The 15,196-nt window shown below is 32.1% G+C and overlaps 1 protein-coding gene across 1 annotated transcript; it reads left to right on the forward strand.

Moving 5' to 3' along the window:
* The first annotated feature begins 8,956 nt into the window (after positions 1 to 8,956).
* Positions 8,957 to 14,767, forward strand: LOC120211837 (probable RNA-dependent RNA polymerase 5). The gene is made up of 19 exons (XM_039210300.1): positions 8,957 to 9,264; positions 9,347 to 9,515; positions 9,627 to 9,753; positions 9,883 to 9,957; positions 10,520 to 10,694; positions 10,780 to 10,978; positions 11,062 to 11,149; positions 11,266 to 11,421; positions 11,597 to 11,644; positions 11,728 to 11,799; positions 11,882 to 11,982; positions 12,114 to 12,262; positions 12,469 to 12,691; positions 12,784 to 13,009; positions 13,203 to 13,348; positions 13,457 to 13,613; positions 13,770 to 13,914; positions 13,997 to 14,166; positions 14,252 to 14,767. Exons 1-19 carry the CDS (start codon positions 8,967 to 8,969, stop codon positions 14,486 to 14,488), a joined length of 2,961 nt encoding a protein of 986 aa, XP_039066231.1. The 5' UTR covers positions 8,957 to 8,966; the 3' UTR covers positions 14,489 to 14,767.
* The last annotated feature ends 429 nt before the right edge of the window (positions 14,768 to 15,196 follow it).

Genomic DNA, 15,196 nt, shown 5'->3' on the forward strand with positions numbered 1-15,196 from the left:
TTGATATTAATAATATATGTAAAAATTAGTTATATGGTACTAGAATTATGATAATAAATTAAAATTTACTTTAATATTATGTTATTAAACTGAATAAAATAGTAATTTATTTTTATTATTTTTAAAAAATGTAAAAAAATGTAAAAAAAAAATTATATTAAATCATATAGCATATCTAAATAAAAAATTTAATTATTTTTAATAAATTTAAAGTTAATAAAAACATTTTTAAACTTGAATCGAGTTGAGTCAAATTCTAATGTCGAGCTACTTGGAATAATCCAAGAAACCCTATCTATTTTGCTATGTTCTCGTAGTATCTCTCCTTTTTGGAGTTAAATTTAATGTTGTCTTTTCTACTATGTTTCTACAATTATTGTATGTGGCGTTTGTTTGTTTTATTATTAATAATAGTGTGTGAGTGTATAATTTTAAATAAATTAATAAAACATAAAGTTTTGTGATATAGTACAAAGAAACCCACACCAAAGTGAGAGCCATCTCTTGGTGATTTTCTTACAAGAAGTAAACAACAAAGTGCTCCACATTGGTGCGGATGGACTACTTTATTTTTCTTTCACTTTCAGACTTTAACTTCAATTAGGAAAAGGGATTCCACCCATAGAAACGATCAATCTCGTTTTATATATTTTTAAAATTTTATTTGCATGATCATTAATTAGTAAAGTACACAGAGGTCCCTGATTATAAGGTGTTGCTTTATTAAGTCCCACGATTATTAAAAGTTACAAAATGATCCTTCAACTATAGCATCTTGTTTTGTTTAGTTTTTTTATTATTAAAAGTTACAAAATGGATTTGAATGTCACACAAAGCAACCAAAGTGGTCAACGAAAATCTTTTTCTTGAAACCATACTCACTTCAAAATATTTATACAAGGTATAAAATCATAACAATTTATAAAATCACTTCAAAAAGGGTTTTAAATTTTGTGTTAGAAATGTAAATAATCTTTAAAGCATGTATTTAAAAATTCTAAGTTGATTTCTTTTCTTTCTATCTAAGTTGCATGTGTAGTACCTATTAGGAACAAAATTCATCTTCCCCTAAATCTGAGATGAATACAATATAGTATTTGCTAAAAAAATCTCAATCAATTGAAAATGAACGTTCATACCCATGTCAGTGCTCGAACCCAGAATATCTAAAGAGAATAATAAATTCCTTAAATACTGAGGGCGTTTGGTTCGTGCTGCTCAATATATTTAAATAGACATTTACGTGATTTTTTTCCACTATCAATACATGAAATAATAACCCAAAAACTAAATATCAAGAGTTAATTTTTCTTCTTTTTATCTCTTCATAACTTTTTACACAATATTTAAATGCTTAAATATACAAAAGGTGCCCAACCTATGCTCCTTTTTTTTCAGTTTATTGTCTAACGTTTATTTCGTTCTAGTTTGGTGCCTAACGTTTCATTCCATTACTCAAAATGGGTCAAGCCGTGACAGACCGTTAAGTTTGGCCGTTAAGTGACACGTGTCAAAACCTGGTAATTTTAAAAATTTTATTGAAAATTAAACAATTAAAATAATATATATTTTAAAAAAAGAAAACACAAATTTTGAAATAAACCCAAAACTTTGAAAACCTTCATTTCAACCCCTAAACCCACGTCGGTCACCGCCTTTTTCCGTCGACGAAGCTCCACCCGACCTCCCCTCACCTCGACGACCAAAACCCCCATGAAATCGTGACCGATCGACGGTCGATCGGCCGTCGAAATCGCGTGGGATCACGATTTTCAACCTAGGGTTCACGGGGTATAAAACGTTGATTCGTCATTGATCGGCTGTCGATCCATCACAATTTTATGGGGGTTTTGGTCGCCGAGGGGAGGTCAGGTGGAGCTTTGTCGATGGTAAAAGGTGGTGGCTGACGTGGGTTTAGGGGTTGAAATGAAGGTTTTCAAAGTTTTGGGTTTATTTTTAAATTTTGTGTTTTCTTTTTAAAAAAAATATATTATTTTAATTTTTAATTTTAAATAAAAAATTTAAAATTACCAGTTGTGACACATGTCACTTAATGGGAAAATTAATGTCGTTGACGGCCTGGACACCTAAATGATTAACGAAATGAAACGTTAGACACCAAACTGGAACAAAATAAATGTTAGACACTAAAGTGGAAAAAGGGACATAGATTGGACACCTTTTGTATATTTAACCCATATTTAAATTATTCATAACCTATCAATTCTTCGAATTAAAAACAATTATACTTGAACACATTCGAATTTATAATCTTGAACCAATACCCTGTCGATTTTTCATTTTATCATTAATTTTTAACGACGGTACTAAAATAGACCAAAACTAATAATTTAAATATTAAATGGGTAACTTAACCCTTAAATCATAGAACCCTAAAGATTTACTTAAGTAATTCGACTGCATCCAAGGGTTATTTCGTAATTTAGATGGAACTTTTCTAATCGAAAGAGACAAGACATGAATGAAAATTCCCACCACAATTTCTAATCCCCTATTGCATGGAAATCACGAGTAAGAACTTTGTATATAAGTTGTCAAATTATGTTTTTAATCCCTTTTCTTTATGTCAATTTGAAAATTTGTCATTATATTTTAATTTAACATTATTTAACAATTTACTTTTATAATATCATTAGTTAGTCCACAGCTAACAACGTTATCTATTCGAGTTAAAATATTTATATGTTTTTTCCCTTAAAATTTCCTCTTTTTTATATGAAATTTTATTAAATTTAGGTTTGGTTGGGATCAGATTTAAGATAAAAAAAAATATTTAATCAAACCCCAAAAGTAATATAATTATCTCTTATATATTAAGAATAATTGAAATAATATTTTTCTCTCTATATATATTTTAATTAGGTCCCTATTTCACCTAATAAAAATAAATTTATATATATATATATATGTATCGGATCGATTTAGATCAGATAGTTTTTACCCAAAAATCGAATCGAGTTTTGACAGTTCATGTGAGAAACTTTTACTGACAAAGTCTAGTTATAGAGGTTTTCTTCTTTTTCTTTTTCTTCTTCTTTCTTCTCCTTCAAGTAATTTGATGATTAAAATGGCTTCTTTAGTATCTGAAAGCATAAATTATAATTTTTAATATTATTTTTTGGTGAAGAGTATGATCTCAATCATTGAATTACTGCTTGATTCTAGCAGGATTAGCAGAACATTATGGACATTTTGCACCTAAACGGACCAAAAAGGCACCGTTGTTGACAATTTTTCAAAATTTCAATTACTTTTATTTCAACAGAAAATGATTTCTACTGGCACTACCGTTGTTTTTATTGACATTTGAAGACCAAATTTTATTTACAAAAAACAATTAGATTTGTTAAATAAAAAATTAGTCAAATCAATTTGGATTTTATTATTTGTTCTAAGTTTATGTTTACATCTTATTTGTTAGTATTTTTTATTATTATTTTCAGAATTATGTCAGACATGAAGACAATTCAAGATTTGTAAAAAGGGAAAATCAACATATGGTATTCACAAATGATGGGGTTGGATGAGAACCGAAAGAAATAAAGTGTAATAATAATAAGGTTGGGAAGATAGAGATTAACAGCTTACAAGTGTAGGGTTCCAATCGATGTGGGATCGGATTTTAATTAGTAATAACACGCATTTTCTATCATCTTGAATTTGATCTCTACCAACAGCCATTGCTCATATCAACTTGTGTTCTCTTAGTTAATTTTCTCATGTAGCATGCCGCCCCCTTTAGTCCTTTTCAGTTCTTTCATATATACGGAATGCTTGTGTATTGCTTTGTGTGTATAACATATTCAGTAGGCATTATATGGTATATTAGAGATGGTAAAAAGACTTGTATCTCATAGGTTTTATCAAATTTTTGTATGAAATTCGAGTTTTAGGTCGGATTTTTTTTTATAAAATTTAGATTTTGGGTCGAGTTTAAGAAAATTTTGTTTTGAAATAATTATGACTTTTTATGTATTTCCATATTATTATTTAGGTTTTGATATTAATAATATATGTAAAAATTAGTTATATGGTACTAGAATTATGATAATAAATTAAAATTTACTTTAATATTATGTTATTAAACTGAATAAAATAGTAATTTATTTTTATTATTTTTAAAAAATGTAAAAAATGTAAAAAAATTATATTAAATCATATAGCATATCTAAATAAAAAATTTAATTATTTTTAATAAATTTAAAGTTAATAAAAACATTTTTAAACTTGAATCGAGTTGAGTCAAATTCTAATGTCGAGCTACTTGGAATAATCCAAGAAACCCTATCTATTTTGCTATGTTCTCGTAGTATTTCTCCTTTTTGGAGTTAAATTTAATGTTGTATTTTCTACTATGTTTACTAGTATTTTTTTATAAATTATATGTTTCTACAATTATTGTATGTGGCGTTTGTTTGTTTTATTATTAATAATAGTGTGTGAATGTATAATTTTAAATAAATTAATAAAACATAAAGTTTTGTGATATAGTACAAAGAAACCCACACCAAAGTGAGAGCCATCTCTTGGTGATTCTCTTACAAGAAGTAAACAACAAAGTGCTCCACATTGATGCGGATGGACTACTTTATTTTTCTTTCACTTTCGGACTTTAACTTCAATTAGGAAAAGGGATTCCACCCATAGAAAAGATCAATCTCATTTTATATATTTTTAAAATTTTATTTGCATGATCATTAATTAGTAAAGTACACGGAGGTCCCTGATTATAAGGTGTTGCTTTATTAAGTCCCACGATTATTAAAAGTTACAAAATGATCCTTCAACTATAGCATCTTGTTTTGTTTAGTTTTTTTATTATTAAAAGTTACAAAATGGATTTGAATGTCACACAAAGCAACCAAAGTGGTCAACGAAAATCTTTTTCTTGAAACCATACTCACTTCAAAATATTTATACAAGGTATAAAATCATAACAATTTATAAAATCACTTCAAAAAGGGTTTTAAATTTTGTGTTAGAAATGTAAATAATCTTTAAAGCATGTATTTAAAAATTCTAAGTTGATTTCTTTTCTTTCTATCTAAGTTGCATGTGTAGTACCTATTAGGAACAAAATTCATCTTCCCCTAAATCTGAGATGAATACAATATAGTATTTGCTAAAAAAATCTCAAGCAATTGAAAATGAACGTTCATACCCATGTCAGTGCTCGAACCCAGAATATCTAGAGAGAATAATAAATTCCTTAAATACTGAGGGCGTTTGGTTCGTGCTGCTCAATATATTTAAATAGACATTTACGTGATTTTTTTCCACTATCAATACATGAAATAATAACCCAAAAACTAAATATCAAGAGTTAATTTTTCTTCTTTTTATCTCTTCATAACTTTTTACACAATATTTAAATGCTTAAATATACAAAAGGTGCCCAACCTATGCTCCTTTTTTTCAGTTTATTGTCTAACGTTTATTTCGTTCTAGTTTGGTGCCTAACGTTTCATTCCATTACTCAAAATGGGTCAAGCCGTGACAGACCGTTAAGTTTGGCCGTTAAGTGACACGTGTCAAAACCTGGTAATTTTAAAAATTTTATTGAAAATTAAACAATTAAAATAATATATATTTTAAAAAAAGAAAACACAAATTTTGAAATAAACCCAAAACTTTGAAAACCTTCATTTCAACCCCTAAACCCACGTCGGTCACTGCCTTTTTCCGTCGACGAAGCTCCACCCGACCTCCCCTCACCTCAACGACCAAAATCCCCATGAAATCGTGACCGATCGACGGTCGATCGGCCGTCGAAATCGCGTGGGATCACGATTTTCAACCTAGGGTTCACGGGGTATAAAACGTTGATTCGTCATTGATCGGCTGTCGATCCATCACAATTTTATGGGGGTTTTGGTCGCCGAGGGGAGATCAGGTGGAGCTTTGTCGATGGTAAAAGGTGGTGGCTGACGTGGGTTTAGGGGTTGAAATGAAGGTTTTTAAAGTTTTGGGTTTATTTTTAAATTTTGTGTTTTCTTTTTTTTAAAAAATATATTATTTTAATTTTTAATTTTAAATAAAAAATTTAAAATTATGTCGTTGACGGCCTGGGCACCTAAATGATTAACGAAATGAAACGTTAGACACCAAACTGGAACAAAATAAATGTTAGACACTAAAGTGGAAAAAGGGTCATAGATTGGACACCTTTTGTATATTTAACCCATATTTAAATTATTCATAACCTATCAATTCTTCGAATTAAAAACAATTATACTTGAACACATTCGAATTTATAATCTTGAACCAATACCCTGTCGATTTTTCATTTTATTATTAATTTTTAACGACGGTACTAAAATAGACCAAAACTAATAATTTAAATATTAAATGAGTAACTTAACCCTTAAATCATAGAACCCTAAAGATTTACTTAAGTAATTCGACTGCATCCAAGGGTTATTTCGTAATTTAGATGGAACTTTTCTAATCGAAAGAGACAAGACATGAATGAAAATTCCCACCACAATTTCTAATCCCCTATTGCATGGAAATCACGAGTAAGAACTTTGTATATAAGTTGTCAAATTATGTTTTTAATCCCTTTTCTTTATGTGAATTTGAAATTTTGTCATTATATTTTAATTTAACATTATTTAACAATTTACTTTTATAATATCATTAGTTAGTCCACAGCTAACAACGTTATCTATTCGAGTTAAAATATTTATATGTTTTTCCCTTAAAATTTCCTCTTTTTTATATGAAATTTTATTAAATTTAGGTTTGGTTGGGATCAGATTTAAGATAAAAAAATATTTAATCAAACCCCAAAAGTAATATAATTATCTCTTATATATTAAGAATAATTGAAATAATATTTTTCTCTATATATATATATTTTAATTAGGTCCCTATTTCACCTAATAAAAATAAAATTATATATATATATATATATCGGATCGATTTAGATCAGATAGTTTTTACCCAAAAATCGAATCGAGTTTTCGCAGTTCATGTGAGAAGCTTTTACTGACAAAGTCTAGTTATAGAGGTTTTCTTCTTTTTCTTTTTCTTTTTTTCCTTCTTTCTTCTCCTTCAAGTAATTTGATGATTAAAATGGCTTCTTTAGTATCTGAAAGCATAAATTATAATTTTTAATATTATTTTTTTGGTGAAGAGTATGATCTCAATCATTGAATTACTGCTTGATTCTAGCAGGATTAGCAGAACATTATGGACATTTTGCACCTAAACGGACCAAAAAGGCACCGTTGTTGACAATTTTTCAAAATTTCGATTACTTTTATTTCAACAGAAAATGATTTCTACTGGCACTACCGTTGTTTTTATTGACATTTGAAGACCAAATTTTATTTACAAAAAACAATTAGATTTGTTAAATAAAAAATTAGTCAAATCAATTTGGATTTTATTATTTGTTTTAAGTTTATGTTTACATCTTATTTGTTAGTATTTATTATTATTATTTTCAGAATCATGTCAGACATGAAGACAATTCAAGATTTGTTGATTGCAATTTGAATTCAAAAAATATAATTGGATTCATCATAACTCAAATATAATTTAGGGTAAAGTATACAAATGGTCCCGACTATAGGATATTGATTTGTTGAATCTTGTGACTATTAAAAGTTACAAAAATAGTCCCCCAATCATAAGATGTTACTTTTTTCGAGTCCCTCGAATATTAAAAGTTACAAAGTGGTCACTTGACTATTCATTATGTTCAAAATTCATAATTTTTTGTTAAAAAAATTGATCACAACTTGAGTTAGACATTAATATAATGTCTGGGATATGATAAAAATATGATATCAGAATCTCAAACAACTATTATATATCAGAAAATAAATTAACATCCAACTTAGATTGTCTTTAATTTTTGTAATAGAAAAGGACAAGTTCGAAATATAATGAATAGTCGGGTGACCATTTTGTAACTTTTAATAGTCGAGAGACTCAACAAAATAACATCCTATAGTTGGTGGATCATTTTTATAACTTTTAATAGTCAAGGGACTCAATAAAGTAATATCATATAATCGAGGGACCATTTGTGTATTTTACCCTATAATTAAATTAGATGTGATTATAAATAAAATCAATAATTTGATTTCCTACGAATCCAAATATAAAATTAATTTGAATATGAATAATTAATACTTAAATAAAACGAATTACTATTTAAATAGTATTATCCAACCAATGAGTGTTGAGTATAATTAAGGATGATAATTTGATCCGAATAAGATGTGTTTTTTTTAATTTTATAAAAGAGGGGTTTGGATTTGGATTGGATCGAATTTTGTAATAGGTAAAGTTAGATCGGATCAAATTTGAGTTTCGGTAAAAATTTTCAAACTTGATCAAAATATATTTATCGTGTAAAATCAACTTAAAACTCAAGCCGTTGTCATACCAATTACAATGACATGATACTAATTACGATTATAAATCTAAAATACGAGTGGTAAAATAAATAAAAACCTAAAAATGTAACTTAATACCTTTTCCCCTATGACATAATATAAATATTAAAAAATAATAAGACCTCAAGTCAACTAAACCCCTTAATTTAGGGGTTTAAAGTCAAGACAACGGATTCGGGCAGTAATTATTCTAAATTGAAGTGTATTAATTTATTGGAAATTACAAATCTGGTAATTAAACTTTACTTTTTCTCTTATTTCACTTAATGTAATTTAATTTTTTTTTTAATTTTCTCACTTAACATAGTACATTGAATTTGTAATATCATTAACTATTTAATGGATGAGTGACCAAAATAAAAGAGAGTAAAATTCAGTGATAAATTTATAATTTACCCTAATTTAGTCTACAAACTTCAAGTGTGTCTAGTCAACAACTTAGTGTGAAAGCAATCATTTGAAGCTTACAGTTTCTCTATAAGAAGTGCTATAAAAAATTTGAAGCATTTCACCCAACACTTGCTCTGATAAACCATGGAAAACAGCTCTAATGAAGATGTCGTTTTACCTCCGAGTGTCGAAGCATTAATATCAAGAATTTGCGACGAGCAAAAACAACAGCCACTCCCCAACTCAACGAAGCAGGAACTGGCCGAGAGAGGCGAAGAAGAATCGTTAAAGCTTCTTAAAATAATCCAGCGTTCTAGGATTAATACTACATTTGATCGATACTTAAAGTTTTTGATGAGAAACTCAAACAGTCCTTTTCCATTGAACTCCAGCCCCTTCTCTTCTCCTGATAAATCATGGCGTCTTATGATGAGCTCTCCAGGTTAGCTTCTCTTATCCTCTCTCCAATGACGGGTTTCTTTTCTTTTTAGTAGTTGTTTGATGCTTTTTGTGTTTCTGGGTAGCTGATTTAGCGGGAGGTACTTCTGATGTTGCTTCTAGTTCGGCACCAGTTACCCCTATAAAGAGTTCTTCAGCAAGCGCTGGCAGAGGAGAAGGGTTTAGCCCCCAGTTGGAAGCTTTAGGGGAGCTTGAATTTCGTAAAGCTTTTCTAATTTTAAGCTATATCGGGCAGTAAGTTTTCGTTCTATCCACGTGCTTACTGCTTAGCTTTTGCTGCTTTTAATAATATGTTTTTATACAGCAATCAATATAAAAAAGTTTTCTTGTTTTGTTTTTCCACAGGAATAGGCTAGAACAAGTAATCACTGCTGAAGAAATTCGAAGTTACAAGAATTTGGCGATGGGTCTATTTGAGAAAAAAGTCTGGGGTTCTCTGGGTCAACTTTATGCTGCTGCTGATCGTGTAAAGGTAACTAATCATGTTTCTAAAGTTTGTAATTTTTGGCATCACCTTTCCCTGCTTTGGAAGCTTTGTGAAATTGATTACTTTCTCTTTCTTTGCCCTTCTTTATTACCATTTTGTTCCTTTGTATTGAAGCAACTCGAGTGGGGATCGGATAAGACCTATGAATATCAGTGTCATGTATGTGAAAATGGAAGCTATAGGTTCAAGGTAAACTGGGAGTTGTAGTTTCAAGGTTCTTGCATTCCCTTGATTTTGTCAATGCATGTATTTTAGTTTACATTCATGGGACAAAAGCATTGGATGAAGTTTTTTGAAGCTTGTAGAACATGTAATACGATTTCTTTTTTATCGGATGAATATCAGAGCTCGTACTAGTTCATATGATGGAATTGCATGATGGTATGGATCAATTACGATTTTACGAAGTCTTTATGATAATACATGATGATAGATAATTATCATGATGTTGGAACTAGCATATCCCAAACATCTACTGGAAGTGTATGTTTGTTTATTGCTTGCCTTACAGGATTTCACTCTTGATTTGTTGTCCTGGATGGAATTGATCTCATAAAATTCTAGTGATTTTTCTTTATCAATGGGCATAAGTCCCATGATCCGTCTTTTTCTGGGGTGGATGCACTGCATGGTAGCATAATGTGCATTGCATATTAATTATTATTTCGCAATGTTCTTTCCTTCAAGCTTTATTGTATTTTCCTCTGTCCTTTTGTGTTGAATGTGTTATCGTTTGGATGTGGTTTCTCAGGGCCCTTATTTTGAAAGGACTAGAAGTCATTTACAAAGAGTTTTAGGAGATGATAACGTTCTTTCTGTTAAGTTTGAAAAAGATGGTAAAAGTTCAGTTGGCAGTGATTTTCCGGAGTTCAAGAGAATTGGAAAAGAAGGAATTCTTGTTGGTTTGCGCCGTTACCGGTTTTTCGGTGAGTCTTCTGCATTGCATTTTCCGAACACCCTACTTATTAGGATTTGTGCTGGTCATTGAATACTTACCATGTAAAATTTCAGTCTTTAAGGATGGAGGCAAAGCAGCAAAAAAGAAAGATCCAAGTACTTCATCTGTTAAGTGCTTTTTTGTTCGATTCGAGTCTAATGCGTCCATCGATCAAGGGAAAGAATACATTTTATCTGGCAAAACAGTTAAAGAAGCCAGAAGTCTGTTTATGCATGTCCATAACCTGGAAAGCATGGCCAAGTATATGGCCAGGTCAGTGATGATGCAATCATGCAAATATCCATGTTTAATTTATCTATCCATTTTTGAGTAGCTTGCTTTTCCTTGGGCTGTAGATTTTCACTAATACTCTCGAAGACCATGAAGTTGGACGTTGATTTTGACAGTCTACGTTTTGATGAGAGAGAAGATATACCCTGCACGGTATGGTATTCGGATTTAAATTTCAATGAAAAGTCTATCCCTCATTGCTACTTTAGCTTATCTTGTGTTTGTTATTCTAAGTACAATTTGATATCTTAAAGCAACAAATTTTGCAGGGTGAAGGATTTGAGAAAAATGGAAAAGATCGTATTCACACTAATGGAACTGGATTTATATCCGAGGATTTGGCGTTGAAATGCCCGAAAAACGTCTTCAAAGGAAGCATCACCAATGGTGCCAACAATGAGATTCGAACAATTGGTGCATCGATGGTATGATAATCTGTGAAAGCTGTGTACAGTACAGCACAAATATCAGTTTAATAAATACTTTTGAACAAATATCAGTTTACAGTTGGGATGCTGACCTTGTCCGGTGATCTTTTTATTCTTTTCTTTTTTTCAGTTATACAGTTTTCTAAGATAATTTCTTCTCAATGAACTTTAGGGGGAATCTCCAGACACGAAATCGACAGAATCTCACCGTGGGGTACCGGTATGCGTATTGAACAACTAAGCGGTGCTTTCCTCTGTTATTTTAGTAACTGATTATGGTTCCATTCTTTGTTTTCTTTCTAGCCTTTGCTGCTCCAGATCCGCTTCTTTTACAATGGTCGTGCTATCAAGGGAACTTTACTAGTTAATAAGAAGGTAAACTTTTGCTGGATGATAACATCTATGTGCTTGTTAGAGGCTGCATGCTAGTAATAACTTTTATTCCAAAATTCTGTAGCTTCCACCCCGAACCATTCAAGTTCGGGAATCCATGATTAAAGTTCGACCTGATCCATCAAAGAACCGCACGATAAATTCACTGGAATTAGTTACCACCAGGTGCATGCCGTTGATCTATTCATTTAATTTCTGTTTAATATACTTGCACATCATCTATTTTTCCCCTTTGAGCAGTTACTATTTTTCTTTGCTGCACTTGTGGGTGATATATTCTATTTCATCTCCTGCAGCAATAAACCAAAGGGAACTAATCTTAATAGGAATTTGATTATGCTCCTTAGCCATGGGGGTGTCCCGGATGATTTTTTTATGGATATATTGAAGAATGGTTTAGAAGAGTCAGAGCGCGGTTTCTCGAACAAAAGAACAGCCCTTAAAGGTAGTTTTCTTCATTGTCACCAAACCCTTCCTCGAATTGTTTGTTTTGATGATTATACTAGCTTAACGTGCAAAGATTTTACTGTTGTAGTATAATTGGTCTACACTTCAGTGATAGTCTTGTCTCATTGATGCTCCTTTGCTTATCTGCTACCATTTACTTATATAGCTAACTTTTGAATCAGTCTTTGTAACTATCACATGCAGTTGCTCTTAACCGTGGAGGAATGGACGAACTTGGTGTGGCGAAAATGATTCTAGCAGGGATTCCCCTTGATGAATCGTATTTGCAATATCGAATGTCCATAATGTTGAATGAAGATAGAAAGAATCTCCTTGAAGGAAAACTACCTATAACTGGGTCCTATTATTTAATGGGCACTGTTGATCCATCTAAAACCTTGAAACGTGGTGAAGTCAGCATTATCTTGTAAGTCAGTCAGCATTATCAATTCAAACAGAAATTTCTTTTCCCTGCACTTATGATTGCATATTATGGGTCTTCCTTGATGATATGTGTAGGGAAAATGGACAGATTTCTGGTAAAGTGCTTGTGTACCGTGCACCCGGAGAACATTTTGGAGATGTACATGTGCTCAATGCGAGATATGTGGATAAGTTGAATGAATATGTAGGACATGCCAAGTATGCCATATTCTTTCCTTGTGATGGCCCGCGCTCTTTGGCTGATGAGATGGCTGGGGGTGATTTTGACGGCGACATGTTCTTCGTATCACAAAATCCACAGGTTGGTTTCGTTTTGAGTTTCCAGACCGTTTCTTTTCTTATGTTCAGTCAGTCATGCATGGAGAGGATATTGATCATATTGGGAATTCACTGACTGGTTCTTGTCCTGCTTATTGTACATTAAGTGCGTATGCAACACATGGCTGGTATCAAATGTTTACCGTTACAGTCTACTAATGTTGTACAATTTTCAGCTTTTGGATTACTTCAAAGCTAGTGAGCCCTGGGAAGAAGAATGCTCTACTCCCGAAGGGCCCAGTCCGAATCCCAGCAAGCTTTCGGATGAGGAGTTGGAGAGTGAGCTCTTCAATTCGTTCTTGAAAGCTAGGTTCCAGCAAAGGTAATCATCTCCATCACTTTGGATAACAAATACATTGTAACAAGTTCTCATGCTAGTGCTCGGTTTTGGTTCTGATGTTATTGCAAGTTCGGCTGCTTCTTTTTTCAGTTATGCTATGAGTGAGGCTGCTAATAGTTGGATCGCGATAATGGATCGGTTTCTTACGGTAAAAGATCCATCCGAGAGAACTCTCATGAAGAAGAACCTGGAAAGCCTTATTAACTTATACTACGAAGCTTTGGACGCTTCAAAGACAGGAAAGAAGGTAATAACAGCGATAGATGATTGCATATTTTTTTCGTTTTTCTGCCATGAACTATGCGTGCACGTAGCCACGTACATAGCTATCATCATCTGCATTTATATGTTTCTTGTTCTCAAATGACTGTTGTACTTTCGAGTGATTACAACTTTCGAATAGGTCGTCATTCCAGAGGACTTGATAGCACCAGTGTTTCCACATTACATGGAACGGTATAACTCATTCAAGTCAACTTCCATCATGGGGAAGATTTATGATTATGTCAAATCTTATCAAGACCAAGTGTCCAAGAGGACCAAGACGGGTAAACAAAGCATTTCCGAGTTTTATGTTTTGCGCTATCATGAAGCAAGTGAATAACGTGTTTAAATCTTAACCCTTCTCAGAAGTTCGAAAGCTCCCCTGCTTCGACGACGGAGTCCTAGAGGAAGAATGCCGAGAAAAATGGACCGCACTTTACGAGGAATACAGGAAAGACATGTCAGATGCTCAAAAGTTCCCGAGCAAAGAACAAATAGATGCAGCTTGTAATGCAGTTTATGACAAGTACAAGAAGGTGAGTATCAGCTAAATGCTTGGACACACGTAGTATCGTGGTTAAATCGATTAATCCTGATCGAATATGTACGTCAATGGTATAGGAACTATACGGAGGTTTGGAGTTGGAGGAGAGGCAAAGGCCGATGGACGAAATCCGAAAGGAGGCTGTTGCCATTTATAACATTTGCTATGACTATGCCATGAACATAGATGAAGTGGGCAGATGCGGGTTCGCATGGAAAGTTGCAGGCTCGGCCCTCTTAAATCTGTACACTGAGCAGCTGGGTGAAAGTACTCTCTCGTGTGCACCTTCTGTACTGAAAGAACTCTTTTCTTGAGCTAATAATGCTGTGGGCGGATTCGAAATAATTTGACCTCCTATGCTCTGTTACCTCTGTTACAACCCAATACCCTAAGACATCCCTGCTGCTGCCACCACCAACCTAACTGTAGTCACATGCCTCAATCTCCAACACTCCACGTCACCTCCATGCCCTGCCAACTAGGGATGGACATGAGGTCCGAACTCGAAAGATTCCGACTCAATAATAGGAGTCGAATCTAACAAATAATAATACTTACTTTTAGAAATATAAATTGTAGTAGTTATAAGTAAGATCGAATCCACCGGGATTAGATAGACATTTTAATGAAAATTAAAGTAAAGAAAAGGAGTTTGAAATTGAGAAAATTAAAAAGAAAAAAAAAACAATTATAATCAACTAAGAATTTAGAGAAATTAATATCAAACAAATATCCAACTAAATGTATTATTTCAGAATTGGTTCAGAGAATTGATCATAGATGCAATGATAAAATCTTCTACTTTTCACTAAATTGGTTATGGTTATTGACAAACTCTAACAACCCGTCTCTCCTTAGTTTCTTGATAATCAAGAGAAGTTCTTTGATTATTTCCCTTGTTAATGAACAATCCTAGACAAGCGCTTAAAATTTAATCCACCAACAACATTAACCACTAGAAAGACCATCAATTCTAGCCAACAAATACACAAGCTCGATTCATTTAGACTAGATTATATACC

This window comes from Hibiscus syriacus, unplaced genomic scaffold (assembly GCF_006381635.1).
Source record: "Hibiscus syriacus cultivar Baekdansim isolate YM2019G1 unplaced genomic scaffold, ASM638163v2 tig00109987_pilon, whole genome shotgun sequence".
Lineage (NCBI taxonomy): Eukaryota > Viridiplantae > Streptophyta > Magnoliopsida > Malvales > Malvaceae > Hibiscus > Hibiscus syriacus.

Bases quoted from the DNA above. Each gene is read 5' to 3' on its own strand.
- LOC120211837 (XM_039210300.1), top strand. From the start codon at position 8,967: ATGGAAAACAGCTCTAATGAAGATGTCGTTTTACCTCCGAGTGTCGAA. The intron at 11,645-11,727 runs GTATGCGTATTG...TTTTCTTTCTAG, and splicing joins AATCTCACCGTGGGGTACCG to CCTTTGCTGCTCCAGATCCG. The intron at 13,915-13,996 runs GTAAACAAAGCA...AACCCTTCTCAG, and splicing joins GTCCAAGAGGACCAAGACGG to AAGTTCGAAAGCTCCCCTGC.